This window comes from Polyergus mexicanus, unplaced genomic scaffold (assembly GCF_030449975.1).
Source record: "Polyergus mexicanus isolate NDT 795.1 unplaced genomic scaffold, iyPolMexi1.0 SCAF_14, whole genome shotgun sequence".
Classification (NCBI taxonomy): domain Eukaryota; kingdom Metazoa; phylum Arthropoda; class Insecta; order Hymenoptera; family Formicidae; genus Polyergus; species Polyergus mexicanus.
In genome coordinates this window covers 5211226-5227796 of record NW_027223334.1, presented here as the reverse complement: position 1 = coordinate 5227796, position 16571 = coordinate 5211226, and the positions used below count along the sequence as shown (strand labels likewise).

Here is a 16571-nt window from a genome sequence, read left to right as displayed (position 1 = left end):
AAGCAGTGGTATCAACGCAGAGTACTATAATCCTTTGCCTTAAATTTAAAGCCATCCTCCTCTCGAAGATTTACTATGCGGCGGAACGGCTACGAGCTTCTCTCTATGATTATCTTTGTTACTATCCGAGGTAACTGTTAAAGACGGAATTGAAAGTTTAGGGCTATATGAAGCTTTTGGCCGTGCTCTGATTGAACTATTTCCGTCTTTGACGCTAATAAAGGATGTATTTGTGACAGTAATCGCTGCGGGTTTGCCTTGGTTTTCTGTGGAAGAGCTAGAAGTAGTTTTCGTCATAGTAGCAGTAGTGGTGGATTTTGCAATAGTAGAAGTAGCAGCGGTAACAATAGTCGTAGTTACAGTGATCGAGGTACCGATAGTAGTTACAGATGTAGTGGAGACAGCCGGTGTAGTACTCGTAGTAAACGTGGATTGAGTAGAAATTGACGGTTGTCCTAAAGAGAGAGAGAGAAATAATAGCGCAATATATACTCGTATATATTAGTAATAAATATAATATAATATAATATAATATAACACATAAATTAAATAATTAAATATAAATAATATTTTATAATATGATACACGTTTGATAATTTTAACATTGTATATTATACGCTCGCTTTATAATTAATAATAAGTCATATAAATAATATTCATATAATGCAATTCACATATGTAAATTCTATAAAAATATTACCGGTTGATGATTGAGTATTTGATAGAATAGGTGCCTTCCTCTTGATCACTCGTGGTGGTGATGTGCGAAGCGGTAACAATGGCGTAGCTTTCGTAGTTGTTTCGTTGACGAAATCAACCGAGGATGTAGATTTAGGCTACGTAAAAAATATTTTTATAATCAATATTTTAATTTTTAATAAATAATTATGTAATAGTTTATCATATTAGTTTCCAAAATTTTTTAAAATTATTTAGTACTGATCCTCTCTCCCTCTCCCCCCCCCATCCGCCCACTCTCTCTCTCTCTCTCTCTCTCTCTCTCTCTCTCTCTTTCTTTTGTACGCTTAGAAAGAAATTAAATTGTTTTACATTTATCATAGAACGCTTTGGATGTCGTAAATGTAAATTATTAATTTAGCACCTGAATAATGGATTCGAATGGTTGAGAACGGATCCCGTTTCTAATTGGTTCCGGAGTTTTGCTTTCCGAAGTTTTAGCATCATTATCAGTCTCGTTTACGATATCGTGTAGAACATGCCGTATCGTATCTGCTGTAGTTTCTGGTAATTCGACCGGGACAATTGATGGTAATGGACTCTTTTGTGCCAGACGTTTCGCCTCCTCCATCGCTCTCTTCAGGCTCTGTTGATTCTGGAGCGATGCCCTGCTGGTGCTCTTGCCGATTTGCGAGCTTCTAATTGCGTTTCTTACGACCTATATGAAATCGTATATGACAGAAAGTTTAACACTTTGATTTTTTTTATATTATAAAATAGAAAGATCTCATGCACCTGAGTCCAACGATGTTCGGCCGAAGTTAATACCGCCAATCTGGCGACTCTCCTCCATCTTTCGACATTGCTTTCGTTTTCGTGTTGTTGAAGAGCCATTTCTTCTTGAAGATCGTTTTCAGCTGGATTCACAGGACCTGATACTTGGAAGTCTTTCATGAGCCTTCGCTCCCAGACCTTCATCTTCTTTCCGAGTACAGCTAGACAAAGGAGAAAAAAACATGAGTTTTAATATAGTTTTATATTAAAATCTTTGCAAAAAGTTTTAGTTTTATTCTATACTATCTGTTTATTATTATTAGTAAATATTTAATAGTTGGAAAATATCATAATATTTATATAAAAATGCTTACTCTTTTCTTTTTTATTGACACTGCCAATGTCCATGCCATTTCTGTGCAAAATGTCCAGAAGTTCGCATCTCCAGGACGACAAATCAGTCTTAAGTTCATGAACATCGTCTTCAGTGACAGGTTCCATCTCATGCTCGCTGTGCGCGTTCACAATGTATCGCCATATCAAAGCTCTCATAACAGCTCCATATCTACATAATAATCGTACATACATATTAACAACAGGAATACACACATATATATATACAATTAAACATACTTTTATCGTCACACAACATTGTCTGCAGATTAATAATCAATTAATTATTCCATGAAGTTTTCAATATTAACTAATCATTAGTAATCACATTAGAGTATTAATTATATTAGTTCACAAATTTCACGCTTTTTTTAGTGCCAGAAATGAAAACAAGGTTTTTTTAACCTATTTTGGGGCGCTAGATCCAAATTCGCAAGGCAAATGATCTATCAGGTCAGGTTTTTGAGAAAAACGAGTTTAAAATCCACAAAAAACGAATTTTTTACTATTTTGGAAAATTCATAGTAGACGAACCCGATGTGCAAGAGACTTCAGATAGGGCTCAAAACTTGAATATTGTACTTTAATATAAAAATATCGAATCTTTTATCGTAGATACAATCGAACCTCAGGCGCGCTTTGTTTTTAAGTGTAGTCACACTGTGTCAAGTAGAATGATCGCCCGGTACATTCCAATTGCAAGTAAAAGATTCAATATTTTTATATTAAAGTACAATATTCAAGCTTTCATTTGAGCCTTGTCTGAAGTACCTTACACATCAGGTTCGTCTGCTACAAATTTTCAAAGATGGAAAAAAATGCGTTTTTGGGGGGTTTCAATCCCGTTTTTCTCTAAAACTTAATCCGATAGAAATTTTTTGATGACAGATTCGTGTTCAGTGTTTAAAATTATTCTAGAAATAGTTATTAGTTACTTATTTACTATCAGTTAATAGAAAGAAGTAAATTTTATTTTTGTATTATATTATTTTGCTTATGTTTGCAAATGATTCAAGATATCTCACTTGTGTTCGCGTGCACGTCGACGTTGACTGCAACGTCTACCAACGGACTTCTTCTGCAACCCGAAGAATCGGAAAAGCAACTTTGGCGGCGGAAAGATGTTGAAGGGCGGTGGGAGAGTTCCGCTATCCTCAAAGTAGCTCATCCATAATTTCGTTCGCGCGAACTTCCACTCCGTGTCAGAATGTTCCTGTCGCGTCGATGTTTTCGTTAACGAGATTCAGGTCACGAATATCATTCGAATCGGAAACTTACTTCAATAACAGCGTAGCTATTGCTCATCATAGCTATCAGTAGATTTAGCAGAACAATCACATTGATCACGGAATACGATCCGAACATCAACAGGCCCCAGAATCGAGTGTACGACTTGATTCCTGAAAAAAAAATATTGGTGTTTAGAAAATGATGGATACAAATCGATGAGATAAAGATGATGAGTAAATTTTATAAGAAAAACAAAAAGATTATTTTTGCATATTTCAATTATATGAACGAACGTACCAGTGAGTTCGAAAGTTTCGATGCCGACCATACCGAAACTGGCCCAGAAGAGGCTTTGACAAGACTCGAACAAATTACTGAATCTGAAAATATTTAATGAGAAATCTATTTATAAAATAATATATTGAAAGGATAATTATGTTAAAATTATATTTAAAAGAAAAAAATATATTAAGAAAAACTGCTCGGTCTTTTCAAAAGAGACTTGTGCTCAAAAAATGTATAGGGAAAAGTAGGGTAAAATCGGGTATTTTTTTTTTGAATTTATCTTCCTACAAAAAAACAGAGAGTAGAAAAATTTTGCTGACCGTTAATAGTCTTTAGTGGACTTTAAATTATGAGAAAATGAGGCTAATTGCAGAAAGAAAATATTTGGTTACCAAAATTGGATAACAGAATTTTTTGGAGAAGTCAAACTGTCTGGTTTTGCTCTATTGGTAGGGTAAAACCGGGTACCCATTTGAAAATATATAAAACACCGTGCAAAATCTAGATTTATTTTAATCAAAATACCATACAAAAACATATATTCTATTGACAAAAATCACAAATAAAGATATCTTCTTGTTCTACATTGCTGCAAGACTTTCTTACTTAATTTTTGTACTTTAGGGGTTTTAAAAAAGTTTTTTTTTGTGGTTTCTTTTTCTGAGTGATAGTTTTCGTTTCCAACTGCTTTTTGCAGGGAGACAAAGTCAGGATAATAGTTTTTCCTCTTTTTATTACATGAGGTGTGTAGATACCCGATTTTGCCCCAACAGAAAGAAAATAACAAAAACGGCGGCTGTATATTCCGGCGTATAAAATGACGACCAAAACTAATGCGATATATTCTCTAATATGTACAGAATGCAACGCTGCATTTACCGAAGCAGATGCTCTGTGTAGAAAAAGTCCATAACGACTCGATTTATTGCCCCGATATCGATCCTTTTTGGCCACAAAATTTTGAATTTCTCTCAAAAGAGAAATATTGTGTGCACGTGGGCACGGTTCATCTCAAAATAATAATGGCATCAATTTATAACTAATAACACGAGTTAGCCAAAGATAATAGTATTCATCACGAAAAAACGAAGGTATCCGATATGACCCGCCTACCCAGTTTTACCCTTTCTTCTACATGTTTCCAGGAAAGTCACGTATTTATTATATGTATTGCAAAAGCTTCTTTCCTTCATAAATAATTCAATATTCAATATTACAGATTTGAAAAGGAATGCGCGGTCTGTTATTTTATTTCATGATTATTAGACGGCAAAAACACATACGCGCACGTTCGCGTATCAGAGATGTAGTTTGAAAAGAAGGAAACGAACGCGTCTCTCATCCGCGTCTGGCAATTCGATTATTCCATTCACCTCCTCCATCTTAAGCAGGCGTCACTGCCGGCGTCCCACGAGGGATCCAACATTCCGCTATAACACTTGTTTCTCTCCAGTTCCGTAAAATACCATAGTAACTGATTTAAGCCGCAGGCGAAGGCGAATAACACTAAGGTGTAGATAAAAAAGAACTTTACAATGTCGATCACCATTCTGCCCAACGATATCTAAACAGAAATCACAATTTTCTTTGATATTGTGGTAAAAAGAAAAATAAATACATTGTACAATTTTCTGTACATATAGATACGCATTTATATAGTATCAGAATTAAAAGTATATTTAGATGCAGAAGAATTTTCAAAAAAGGAGATTAACGCCCATACAGCACCGCAAGATTGCAATAACATTGCAGCAACATTTTTCTGCAAGATTGCAATATTGCAGAAACATTGCGAAATGTTGCTGCAACGTTGTTATGATATTGCAGCAACAGTAAAATGTCCGCCTACAGAAATATTGCAATATAATATTGCAGCAACATAGCAATATAATATATATATATATGCAATAATGCTTTTATCGACATAATATCTTTAACATATGAAAAAAATAATAAGAAATTAGGCATATAAGAGTCAGGATCTAGCGTGTATATAGTTTTTTTGTATTATAATAATAACGAAATTATAAAATGTAAATTTTTCAGTACACATTCGATTTCCTTCAGTGACAGAGAATATCTAAGAGAAATAAGAAAAAACTCAATTTGCAATTGCGTAAATTCACAATTTCTTTGTATCCGAAATATTCAAATATCCGGATGCAAAAAGATTGTGGTGAATTTACGCATACAACGAGTTTTTTCACATCTCTCTTGTCTTTATATAATCTCAAAATTTATTTATTAAAATCTGAAGTATCTTGCATATTAGAAAATTATTATCAAATTTTTGATTTTATATAAGAATGGAAACTATTAAAAGAATTCTTAGTCCAATGTCTGAGCCCCTGTATTAGGGTCATGTCATACGACTTAAATTAACAAAAATAGTTATTATATCTTTTTAATCTTACTAGCCGCTCTTTGTAAACTTTATATAATCATCATGATTAAAAATTAAATGCCGAATAGATTGCGCAACATGCGCCGCATAGTAGTAAACGAATGAACTAGCGATTATTGAATACTTTTTTTGTAATATTTTCGGAATGTTGCTGTAACATTGCTAAAGTTATATTGTAAAATAATGTCTTTGCAATATTACTGCAACATTAAACTGCAATATGCAATATTACAATGTTGCAGCAATGTTGTTGCTAGCTTCAGTGCTGTACGGGCGCAAACACCAAAGGAAAGATATTTTTGACACCTGAAGCGGCCCCAGATGCGGATTGATGCTGAAAAGATGGACAAGTTTCAAGGCACTAAAAACATTCGCCGCGGCAAAGAGACCTTCCGCAATCAGTTGCGGATCGAAATCTCCCCAGTTCTCTCGCGGTATCAGCGCGGCGGACGGATCCATTTGTATCTCGCTTCGTTGTTGAAGATAAGCCGCCAATCTGAGAACACCGGTCGCCAGATACAGCATGTTTCTGGTGAAATCGATAAAATTCCACATGTCCCGTAAATAAGACTTTAGACCGTCTATGTACACCTTGAAATTTGAGAAGAGAGTTGCGTCGTCTTAGATACATAGAGAAACTTATACATAGAAAAAAATGTATGTATACTATATAAAGATATAGAGAGAAAAATTAAAGCTCGTTTGTCGCCTACCTCTCTTATCTCTTCCCATATGAATCCAAATACGTAAAGCACGACGATACCTTCCATAGGAGTTGGAGCCACGCCTCTTTGCCGAGCTAAATAAGCCTCGAGATTTCTCTTCATTTCCTGTGTGCCCAGGAGTCTAACTATTTCCACTTCCGCACGCTGTGATACCAGCATGAGTATAACTATGAATGCATTTATTGTAATGTATCAATTATTAATTAAATAAAGATATTGCTTTTATTATTTCTACAGATAAGCATATCAATGCAGATTTATAAAATTATTTTTTTCTACTTTCTATTTATAATTTATTCTAAAACTAAAATTAAGCTTACACAAAAAGAATAAATAAGACGATGCGTGAACTAAAAATTTCACGAAAGGTCTTCGCATAAGTTGTCCAGTTTTTGACTCGGGCATCAGATAGTACATCATGCAATAAAATGGAAATAAAACTGCCGTCTTCACAAGAATACTGACTCTCTGCATGGTTGACATTCTTCGAAATCCGGGAACACCTTCGTACCTTCGAATCGAATTTAGATATGTTAGTTAGAAAAATGTTAAAAAATTTTTTTGATGTTTTGTGTTAATTAATGAGTTTCAAGCCTTTAATGCTGTAATACTCTCACCAAATCGCTGCCAAGAGTTGTTGAACGTGAGAATGCGAAACAAATCTTTTTTGCTTATATTGTATAGCCTGTTCCAGTCGAGCCAATTGTTTGCTGAGATCGGCATTCTCTTCCTTAGGATCATAATTTAAGATGGTATCCAACTCCGTAGTGGTTCGGACATGTTGCAACAAATCGACCGCGAATCTATTTGGAACGAGATTACGATTATGTCAACGCTTAAACACGTATCCTCCGTATAATATTTTCTAAAAGGAGAAACTTGCTTTTCCACTTGCCGCCGCAGTTTCATATATTCGGCTCTACTTTCCGGCTCCGATACGATTAATTCTCTGAGTTCCCAGCTCAATTGAAAAGCTGTCATTAAAGGATCCGTAGAGCTCAGAGCTATTAAACTTGGACTCGCCAAAGCTTTGTATTCGGATATTCTGGTGGATGACAGTCTTAATGGATCGACTAAAATAGATGATTTCAATTACGTGTTTTTTATCAACAAATTGTACATTTTTGAAAGTTCTTTGCAGCGAAATAAGCTTGGTCAACGTCTCTCTTTCTCTCTCACCGGTGGCTGCCTGAAGGCAATCATCGCAGCCGCATCTCACATCGTGCGGCATCGGTAAAGTGGCTCCTCTATCAAGTAGAAGTTTCAAGATCTCGTAATTATTACGTTGCGCCGCGAGTATCAAAGGCGTCATATCCATCGGATATCTAGCCGATGCCGGATCAACCTTCTGCCAACTGTGAATGATCTCCTTCTCGGCTGCTATCCGGAATGCGAATAGCAAAACGAAGGTCAATGTAATAGAAGTGCTAAAAATCTTATTTATCGATTAACGATGTAATTCTCTGCGTACAGGATGCGTTACATGTCAAAAGTTGATTAATCGTCATTTTAATAATCATAGCAAATTATTTCTTGCTATATCAAATTATTATTTAGAATAAGAATCAAAGCAATAAGATAAATATTATAAATTATTGTTTTGTTGCGCGATTTTTACAAGCAATAAATTATTTCTTCAACGGTACTTGAAATCAAATACGCGCGCACACACTTCGATATTTTAAAAATTTTTCATCGATCTAAATGTAATGTCTGATTCGGATTAAGGTTATGTAATAAGATGTAAAATTGTCAATCTTTTAGAGAACAATTAATTTAAATAAATTAAAGTAATAAAAAGCAGTAATATTATTTATAGAGAGCATAATTAATACGTTAAGTGCACATTGGTGCGTCGGTTTAAATTGATTAAAATTCGATCAATAGGGTTTTTTTTTAAATATTTTTTTTTTTTAAGTTCATACCCTATTTAGTTATTAAAATTTTTTCCGTTTGCTTCAAAACGTTCGATTTGTATTATTTTTTATATTATTTAAAATATCATAATTTGAAGCGCTACGAAAACGCGCCAAAAGCAACCAATATGGCGCCGGAGCTGCGTGACGTCACTTCGTTACTGTTTGTGATAGTACTGTGATAGATCAAGCCATAGAAGTTTGTATGCAAACCAGTAATAATTCATATTATAATAAAGATATGGATAAAGTACAGATTTGTTGAATTTGCCTTAACATATCCTGCTGCCATTTTACTCAATTCGTTAAGTACTATTTTTCTTTAAAAAGAGTCAAAAACGTTAACAATCTTCTTGTTCCCTGTACTAGATCGATGCTTAGTAACGAAGTGACGTCACGCACGACCTAACCAATAACGAAGCGTTTACAAGTCACGTGAAAATTATAAATCTTGATCATCTTTTTTTATTTATTTTAAATTATTTATTGTTGGTGAAAAATCTTCAAAGTTTGGAAATAATTTTTTTATAATATATACTTTTGATTAAAAATAAAATTTATATGACTTTTTTTATTATAATACCCTATTGCTTGATAAGGGCAGAGTAGCATCATCGTTTAGTTCCGTCCTGTTTTTCATCTCATGCACCATATGGTGTTGTCATATCATATCTTTATATGCAGATAGCCGTTACCATGGCCTCTTTTTTTTTGAAGATATATATGTGTGCTGAGACAAGAGTAAATTCGATTCAAATTGATCCCATCCATTTCGTATTTTTCCGCTAAGTGCGTGTTGATTTTTAATACATGTGGCGAATTAGTGGCGTCTTTGCATGATATTTTGATTTTGCTTTGACAAGCGGTTTGGTTCGAATCGGTTAGAATTGATACATTAGAGTTAATATGTCTTTTTCAAGAGCGGTTAATTACAGTTTTGCGATTGTGAGAGATTATCTAGATACATTATGCATGTTAATCTTTCGAAAACGTCAATTTTGACTCACCATTCTGCTCGGTCATTTGATTCGCCGTAAGAAGTTCTTCGTGTTCTAGCAGCAGCTCGACCGCCTCTACAAATTCTTGATCGATAGCGTGGAGAAGAGCGTCCTTGGTCTCCACTCCCATTACAACGAGCAACTCGACCATCTCTAAATTTTCCGCTTCTAATGCCAGCGTCAAAGCACCGCGACCCAGACTGTCCACACAATCCATGTCCAGCAGTTCTCTCTGAAATGATTGAACGCGTATGTCGCGAAAGGTCTCACTGCTTCATTTTACGGAATTATTGTTACGATTTTCATCTGCAAACTGTTTTTATATTTTTTGTATAGAAATAGTTTTGCTCTCGCATTGATTTCGCTTAAATCGGAATTCATGTTTACTTTGCTCTTATTTGCAAGTTGCAGAAGCCTTTTCACATTGGGTAGATCACCTCTCTCCACGGCCAATAGGTATTTCTTCTCTTCGAGATTAAGCGGACGTGGGAGATGAAGCACATAATCATCCGTGCTCTGGGTCGAGGCCTCCGTGTCCTTCTCGATCTTCCTGTCGCTCATCTCGCCAAGTTTATTCTGCTGCTTTGATAACAATTATCTCCACTTTTATCCAAGTAGTTCACGAACAACCATCGAATTTATCTTTCTTTTTTTTTTTCAAGATACACCGTGATAATAAGACACTGAAATACAGAGAAAAGACTTCGAAAAGGACAAAGACGGAGATCCCTTTGAAAGGAAAGACGAGTTCCTCGAAACGATTGTTACGCTCTTGGTTAAAATATTGTTCCGTTCTCGTGTGAGCGCATGACACTTATTATATAGGGGATGATGAAAATCAAATTATGCGTATTAACCCAGACCCTGTTTATCCATCCTGCGAATAAGTAACACAGACAGAGTCGGTTAACGCCGCCGCCGTTACCTGTGACTAATTCCACCTGTGAATAATTCGCTTATCGATATCTTGTTAGACCGTCTAACGGATCGCACTTGGAATAAGAGCGTGACTGGGTCGTCAAAACGAGGTAAAGCCGACGCGAACTGAACACACCACCAGCCGCGACGATCGCGGCGGTTAATTGTAAGCCGGATTTAATTCCCGAACGTATCTGTGCATTATATAATATTCCGGCGAAATGAGATGACAACCCCATTGTATAATCCCCCTTCCTTCAACATATTCCAAAGAGATTAAATGTATCTTTTCGTATTGTAGCTTTTTTGGCCAATTTGGAGATTTTTTTTCATAACGCGAGAGAGTTTGATACTGTACTGTACATTTTTTTAATTTTTTGATATTACTACATATTCTTGAATCTCTAAACTTTACATTAAAATTTTATAGGAATTTCCTACTTAAAACTTTGAAAAATATTATTTTATCATTTATTTTATATCTCTGTTATATTTTCAATCGTTAATTATTCAAAAAATTTTGGCGTTTTTGTAGAAACATAAAAATGAAAATGTCGAAGAATCTACAATGAGAACATTCGATAATTTTATTCTGCAGTTTACTCGAATGGTTTTTGAAATTTCTCTATTCGCTGTTTCCGTCAGCTGTTGAACGCGGTATTAAAGTAGATGTTAAAAGCCGTTAAAATCTAGTTATTATAAACTGTTAAAATGTGATTTGCATCGACATTGAAATCATATAGACGGCGAGAAACAGCAGAGAATATCGCGAACGTTGCACAAATATTTGATCCGCTATTGGCAAAACGTATTCGACATGGTCATGTTGGGGAAACATTCGAGTTGCAAACCACGATGTTGAGAAATAGTCGTTCAACAACAGTTCATTAATGGTATAACACTTAATTATCCTATATGATACAACGCGGATTAATAAGACTAATCACAATAGAGAGATTCATTAGTGGAATCCGTATTAAAACTTTTTTCATGTAGCTCATCGGCTTTTCCCTGACATGATGATAGTGACAACGATGACGCAAGTGCAGCAATGCGATGGATGAAAAGTCGAGGGTTGCATTATGACAAGATGAACAATTTAGAAAGAAAGAGCAGAAAGAAAAGAAGAGACAGGAATTGTTTGCATGGTGGCTCCGTCTTCTCGGTCACGATTACATTTGATGTTTGCTCAGTAGCTCAATGTAAAGGATCTAGTATCCATTGATCTTGAGCCACCCACATCCTTTGGCCAGCTCCTTTCGTTTTTCATCCGTTTATCCCTTTGTCGCTACGTTTTCTATTGTTTCGTTTATATCACATGTACACAACCCGTTTTAGAAAACACCTACTGCGTCTTAGTAGAAGTACATAAAACAGGAAAAGAAAAGACAAGAATGACAGAATTATTTTATTGCTCATGTAGACATATAATTTCTGTAATTATTTAAGGATTGTATGAAAAATTTATGGCAAAAACAAAGAAAATTTTCGAGGATTTAGAATATAAAGATGTATTTGATATGCTTCCGTTGTAAATTATAGGATCAAGATATGTATCATTAAATTATATACAGAGCGCTCGTATCAGCAGTTTTTTGAGAAAACAACGCATTTTCGTGAAAAATGTTTCATGCAAAAGTTGTAGAGCTCTAAGTGGCGCATTATATAATAATATTAGTATGACCTTGAATAGCATCGTCAAGGTCATATAAAAATCACTTTGGATTTTTTTAATAGAACCCCCTACTTTTCGTTACATATTCTTGTAGCTTACCTCGAGAGCTTTCCGAAATACTATAATAAAATATTTTTTCATTAAGTACTTTTTGAGTTATTTTATATTTTAATCTGACATATTTTGACATAAAAAATTAAATATCTCATAAAATATTTTATATTTTATATATCAAAATATGTCAGATTAAAATATAAAATAACTCAAAAAGTACTTAATGAAAAAAGATACTTTATTATAGTGTTTTGGAATGTATACATCTATATAATTTAAATGTGTGTGCTCTCATATATTACAAGTCGAAGTTGCGCTAAGAAAAGTTATAATTAGAAGCGGAGCTAATAAAATACGAGTAAAAATTGTGCTAATTATAATTTACAAGTCAAAAAAGTACATTATAAATTAAAAATCAAAGCGTTAACGATAAAAGATATATATCGCAGTTTTACTTTTTGTTCATAAATAACGTTAATATATAAATAGCGTCGCGAAGAACGAACGCGACAGGTGAAAGTGGTGACGACAAAATAAGAAGACGCGTCTCTTTACTCGGTCTTCTGTATCGTTATCCTACGGAAGCGGGAAGTCTTTTCAACGAATGGCAAGAAAAACACGATCAGTTGGCTGACGACGACTAGAAAAAAGGAGCAACGAGAGGAAATATCCGCGCAATAAATCGAGGCCACAGTTGTGAGCGTATTTCAGTATCTTGTCTTGTCTTCCGGACGCACTTCCTGTTCTACGCTCATAAAAGTTACTAATATGACAGCTAATTTTGGCGTTTTGAGAATATTGTGGTTGCTGTTGACTCTCGCGGCCCTTCTTGACGGTTCACCAGCGATTAAAAAGGGACGCAAAGCACCGGCCAATTTCCGATACTCCAAGGATCAAGATGCGGAGGCTACGAATCACGGAGGTATACAATTTTCATTTATAAGAATTTTTCACTAGGAATAATAAAAAATCAATCGGTACAAACGAGATTATTTAATATGTAGAAATTATAAAATAAATATCAAATATATATTGATTTAAGAATTGCATATATTCTTACAATTAATTGCCTTATATTAGCTTTGTAAACTTTTGACAGTTTTGATTCAATGGATTTTTATAGCTATGACAGTTCAGGATTAAAATTGATTTACACATATGTACGTTAAAGGGAATTTTATTATACGTATATAATTAAATTAAAAAATTAAATTAAATGAAAAAAAAACTATCTATTTATAAACCAGCGAATTGAGAGGATACAAGTAACATTTATTCATTTTTATTTTCTTTCTTCTTCTCCAAAGTTCCAATAATTTTGTTATTTATCGTTTACAATTAGTTTTTACGTGGTTTACGTGGAACTTGTACAATGTGTTTGTAGAATGACAGCGTGAATTGATTTATCATATATTAAAAAACGTAAAATATTGAAAGATTCTTTCGCGTAATATTGTAATGCGAGAAATAATAAGTTTAATAATAAGCTTCCCACGCGCGCGCGTGCGCTTCTATTTTTCCTCGAACGAGCAAAGCAGCTAATTTCATCTCCGATATTTCACGTCATCCCTAAAAAGAAGAATAATATCTTCGAACATAAATAGCTGTCTTTTTGAATGATACCGCGAGAAGTCGCACAGTAGAGAACACCGCGTTACTGATTATTAAAGTAAATGATCTCCTTTCCGATGTAAATCGAGAGGCTCGTTAAACGAGTGGCCTTTAACTTTCACGCTGGTGCTGGCAGCTTTATTTACATTTTATTCGAACACAGGCGGCGACAGACATAGCGTGGAGGGTGCCGGCTCGAAACACGAAGAGGATCACCACGACACACACGGTCATAAAGGCGACAAGGTATAATGTTCTTCGTTCTCCCGACGGCTATTGACGTCGTCGACGATTTCTTCCTCTTTTTTTTTTTTATTGTCTGTAATATAAGCGCTCCCCTTTCTCTTTCCCGCGCTATTTATTACACGGTCGTTTTTGTACGAATATCGTTCCCGAGGAACGAAACGAAGCATCTCGGTATATTCCGCGCGCGACTATTAAAGCATCTTACCTCTTTGTGTCGGCATCAAATGTCCCCCGATAGCGCTTTATGTTTCTGCGAATCTCTCTCATTATCATTATCCTGAAAATGAGCGAGGATTTCATTTCTTTGTGTCGAAATTGACGTTCTAATAATGTCGCGTTCTTGTCGCTTTTTTATGAAACGAAGACTTTAGCTTTGTGTATCCGGTAAGATAAATGTCTCCCATTTTTCTCACCCGTTATTATCGGATCGATTCTTAACGGCAATCCATAATGCGCAATTCTTCGTTTATGTATTAGGTGTACAACTTTGCTTCCGCCGTTTTTTTCCCCGAAATTCGAGGCTTTATTGTAAAAAACTGGTTATACATTTTGAAATTGCTTGTTGAGTCACTCCCAATGATCGTGCCAATTCTTTTTGACTTTGACTCGAGTCTTCATTAAGTAATGCCTCCAATTCTGCATCTTCGAAAACCTTCTCTCTTCCACCGCTATGCCGGATTTCGACGTGAAAATCACCGTTCTTGAAGCGTTGAAACCACTCACGACACGTTCTTTCACTAACAGCGGTTTCACCATAAGTATTTGAGAGCATTCGATGAGCCTCAGCCGCAGATTTCTTCATATTGAAGCAGAAAATTAAAACCTCCCGCAAATGACGAGAATTTGGCTCGTAAACTGACATTTTCAATCGAGAATAACTTTATCATGCAGACACAAATCGACTAATGTTTCTATGGGGTTATGTTGCCAGATGCCCAAGTTTATTGCATGACGTCTATGATCTATTTATTTCGATCACTACTTGATGGCTAAAGCCATCTATAGGAAAACGGCGGAAGCAAATTTGTACACCTAATAGAAAAAGGTTATATAACTTTTCAATAAAATATATTTCGATCGGGGGGGTGACAAAAAAAAGGGTTACAAGGCTTTCCACGAGTTTGAGAGCAGCGATAAAGGACATCACGATAAGGAGAAGCACAAGCACGAGTATGATGAGGAGAATGGCGAAGAAGAGAAGAAGCACGAAGAAACTGGTCATTTCGGTGAGGAGCATCACGGCGAGGAGGGTGAGAAGAACGCGAAATTTGGCGAAGACGGAAAACACCAGAAGGGATATAGTACAAAAGGAGAACATAGCGTCTTCAAGAAGGTATGGATCACGCAATTGCCGTTTCTCGTCATTCGATAAAATTAATTTCTTTCTAATAATATGATAAACACTCGCGCACATTGTAATTTAAAAGACGCGATTTTCTCTAACGAAAAATGCGGTAAATATTTTTGTAGACCTTTTCAAGATTACAAGATATCAAGCATATATAAGGCTTCTGCGTTATTACGACCCTCTGGGCTTCTACGCATGTGATGGTCTTGTATATATGTGATATAATCTCGTATCTGATATAATATAATTTCAACTCTTTAAATTACGCGCATGTTAATAAATCCTTTTCGAAATTGTGTCGATCTCATTAAAATGTGATCGGCGCCATTTTTCTATCGATATTACAATAATATTGTAATAAAACGTAATGTTTTTTTTTTTTTAACACTTTATTGTAAATGTAAATTTTATTTAGAAATATGCTGTATTGTAGAAAGAAAAATATCTAATTATATTTATATCTCAATGATAATGTTTATAGGAGAGTTAAATTTTCTTTGATATATTTTTCTCTTAATTTTTTGCATTAATATATAAATTGTCGCTTTTCAAAGGACGAGTATGAGAAGAAACATGATTTTTATGACGAATATCATGAAGACGGAGGAAATGAAAAGCATGGTGGTTGGCATGAAGAACATGAGGGCCAGAAGGGTGGCCATAAAAAGCAAGGCAATCTACATGCAGGACATCACGAAGTAATTATCAAATAATTAAAATAATCTTCTTCATTACTAAAACGCTTATGTTTCGGCTTGTTCTAAAATCACGATTTTCTTCTCGATTTCAGGGACATCATGGCGCGGAGAAGAAACACGAGGGGGGCCACCATCATCACGAGAAAAAGGGTCACAAATCGGCCGAGGGGCACGAGAACCATCATGAGCACAACGAGAGACACGGCCACAAAGGCGGTCATGCATCAGGGCATAAATTTTCGAAATCAAATCATCGTTGACGGGACGACACGAAACTTATCCTTATATAATCGTCGAACGTATTTTGCTTATATTTATTTCAATAAAAATTTTGTCGTCGAATCGATGCTGCACGTTTGGAATAATATTGAGTGGCGTATATCAGATGCGTCAAACTTATCAAAAATTATTATAATAATCATTTTATTCTTGTCGCCAAGAATGTAAGACGTGGATTTGCCCATAGGGATTTTATAGTTGTATTATAATAAATAAGTTTTATTTTTTTTAACATATATTTTATAATATTTTATACATGTCGATAAAAGTACACCGATAAACAATTAAGCACCGTAAAGATACCTTACATATTAAATATATATTTTTAATATAATATAT

At 35.0% G+C, this 16571-nt stretch overlaps 2 protein-coding genes across 3 annotated transcripts; one reads left to right on the top strand and one right to left on the bottom strand.

Annotated features, from left to right (window-relative positions):
* Positions 1-25: 25 nt before the first annotated feature.
* Positions 26-10316, bottom strand: Trpl (transient receptor potential-like). Of its 2 annotated transcripts, XM_070306913.1 has the most exons (18): positions 9791-10316; positions 9413-9635; positions 7669-7866; positions 7373-7562; positions 7107-7292; positions 6810-7000; positions 6478-6656; positions 6071-6355; positions 4734-4924; positions 3373-3455; positions 3124-3245; positions 2871-3058; positions 1827-2017; positions 1474-1673; positions 1103-1396; positions 701-836; positions 361-455; positions 44-266 (listed from the first exon to the last, which is right to left on the bottom strand). In XM_070306913.1, the coding sequence occupies exons 1-18, from the start codon at positions 9962-9964 to the stop codon at positions 138-140; spliced, it is 3255 nt and encodes a 1084-aa protein (XP_070163014.1). In that variant the 5' UTR covers positions 9965-10316; the 3' UTR covers positions 44-137. The 2 variants fall into 2 exon arrangements, with proteins under 2 accessions (XP_070163013.1, XP_070163014.1); XM_070306912.1 differs by having other exon boundaries at positions 26-455.
* Positions 10317-12790: 2474 nt separating this feature from the next.
* LOC138939466 (sarcoplasmic reticulum histidine-rich calcium-binding protein-like) lies at positions 12791-16409 on the top strand. Its single transcript, XM_070307262.1, has 5 exons — positions 12791-12972; positions 13825-13907; positions 15007-15240; positions 15810-15953; positions 16046-16409. Exons 1-5 carry the CDS (start codon positions 12819-12821, stop codon positions 16211-16213), a joined length of 783 nt encoding a protein of 260 aa, XP_070163363.1. The 5' UTR covers positions 12791-12818; the 3' UTR covers positions 16214-16409.
* The last annotated feature ends 162 nt before the right edge of the window (positions 16410-16571 follow it).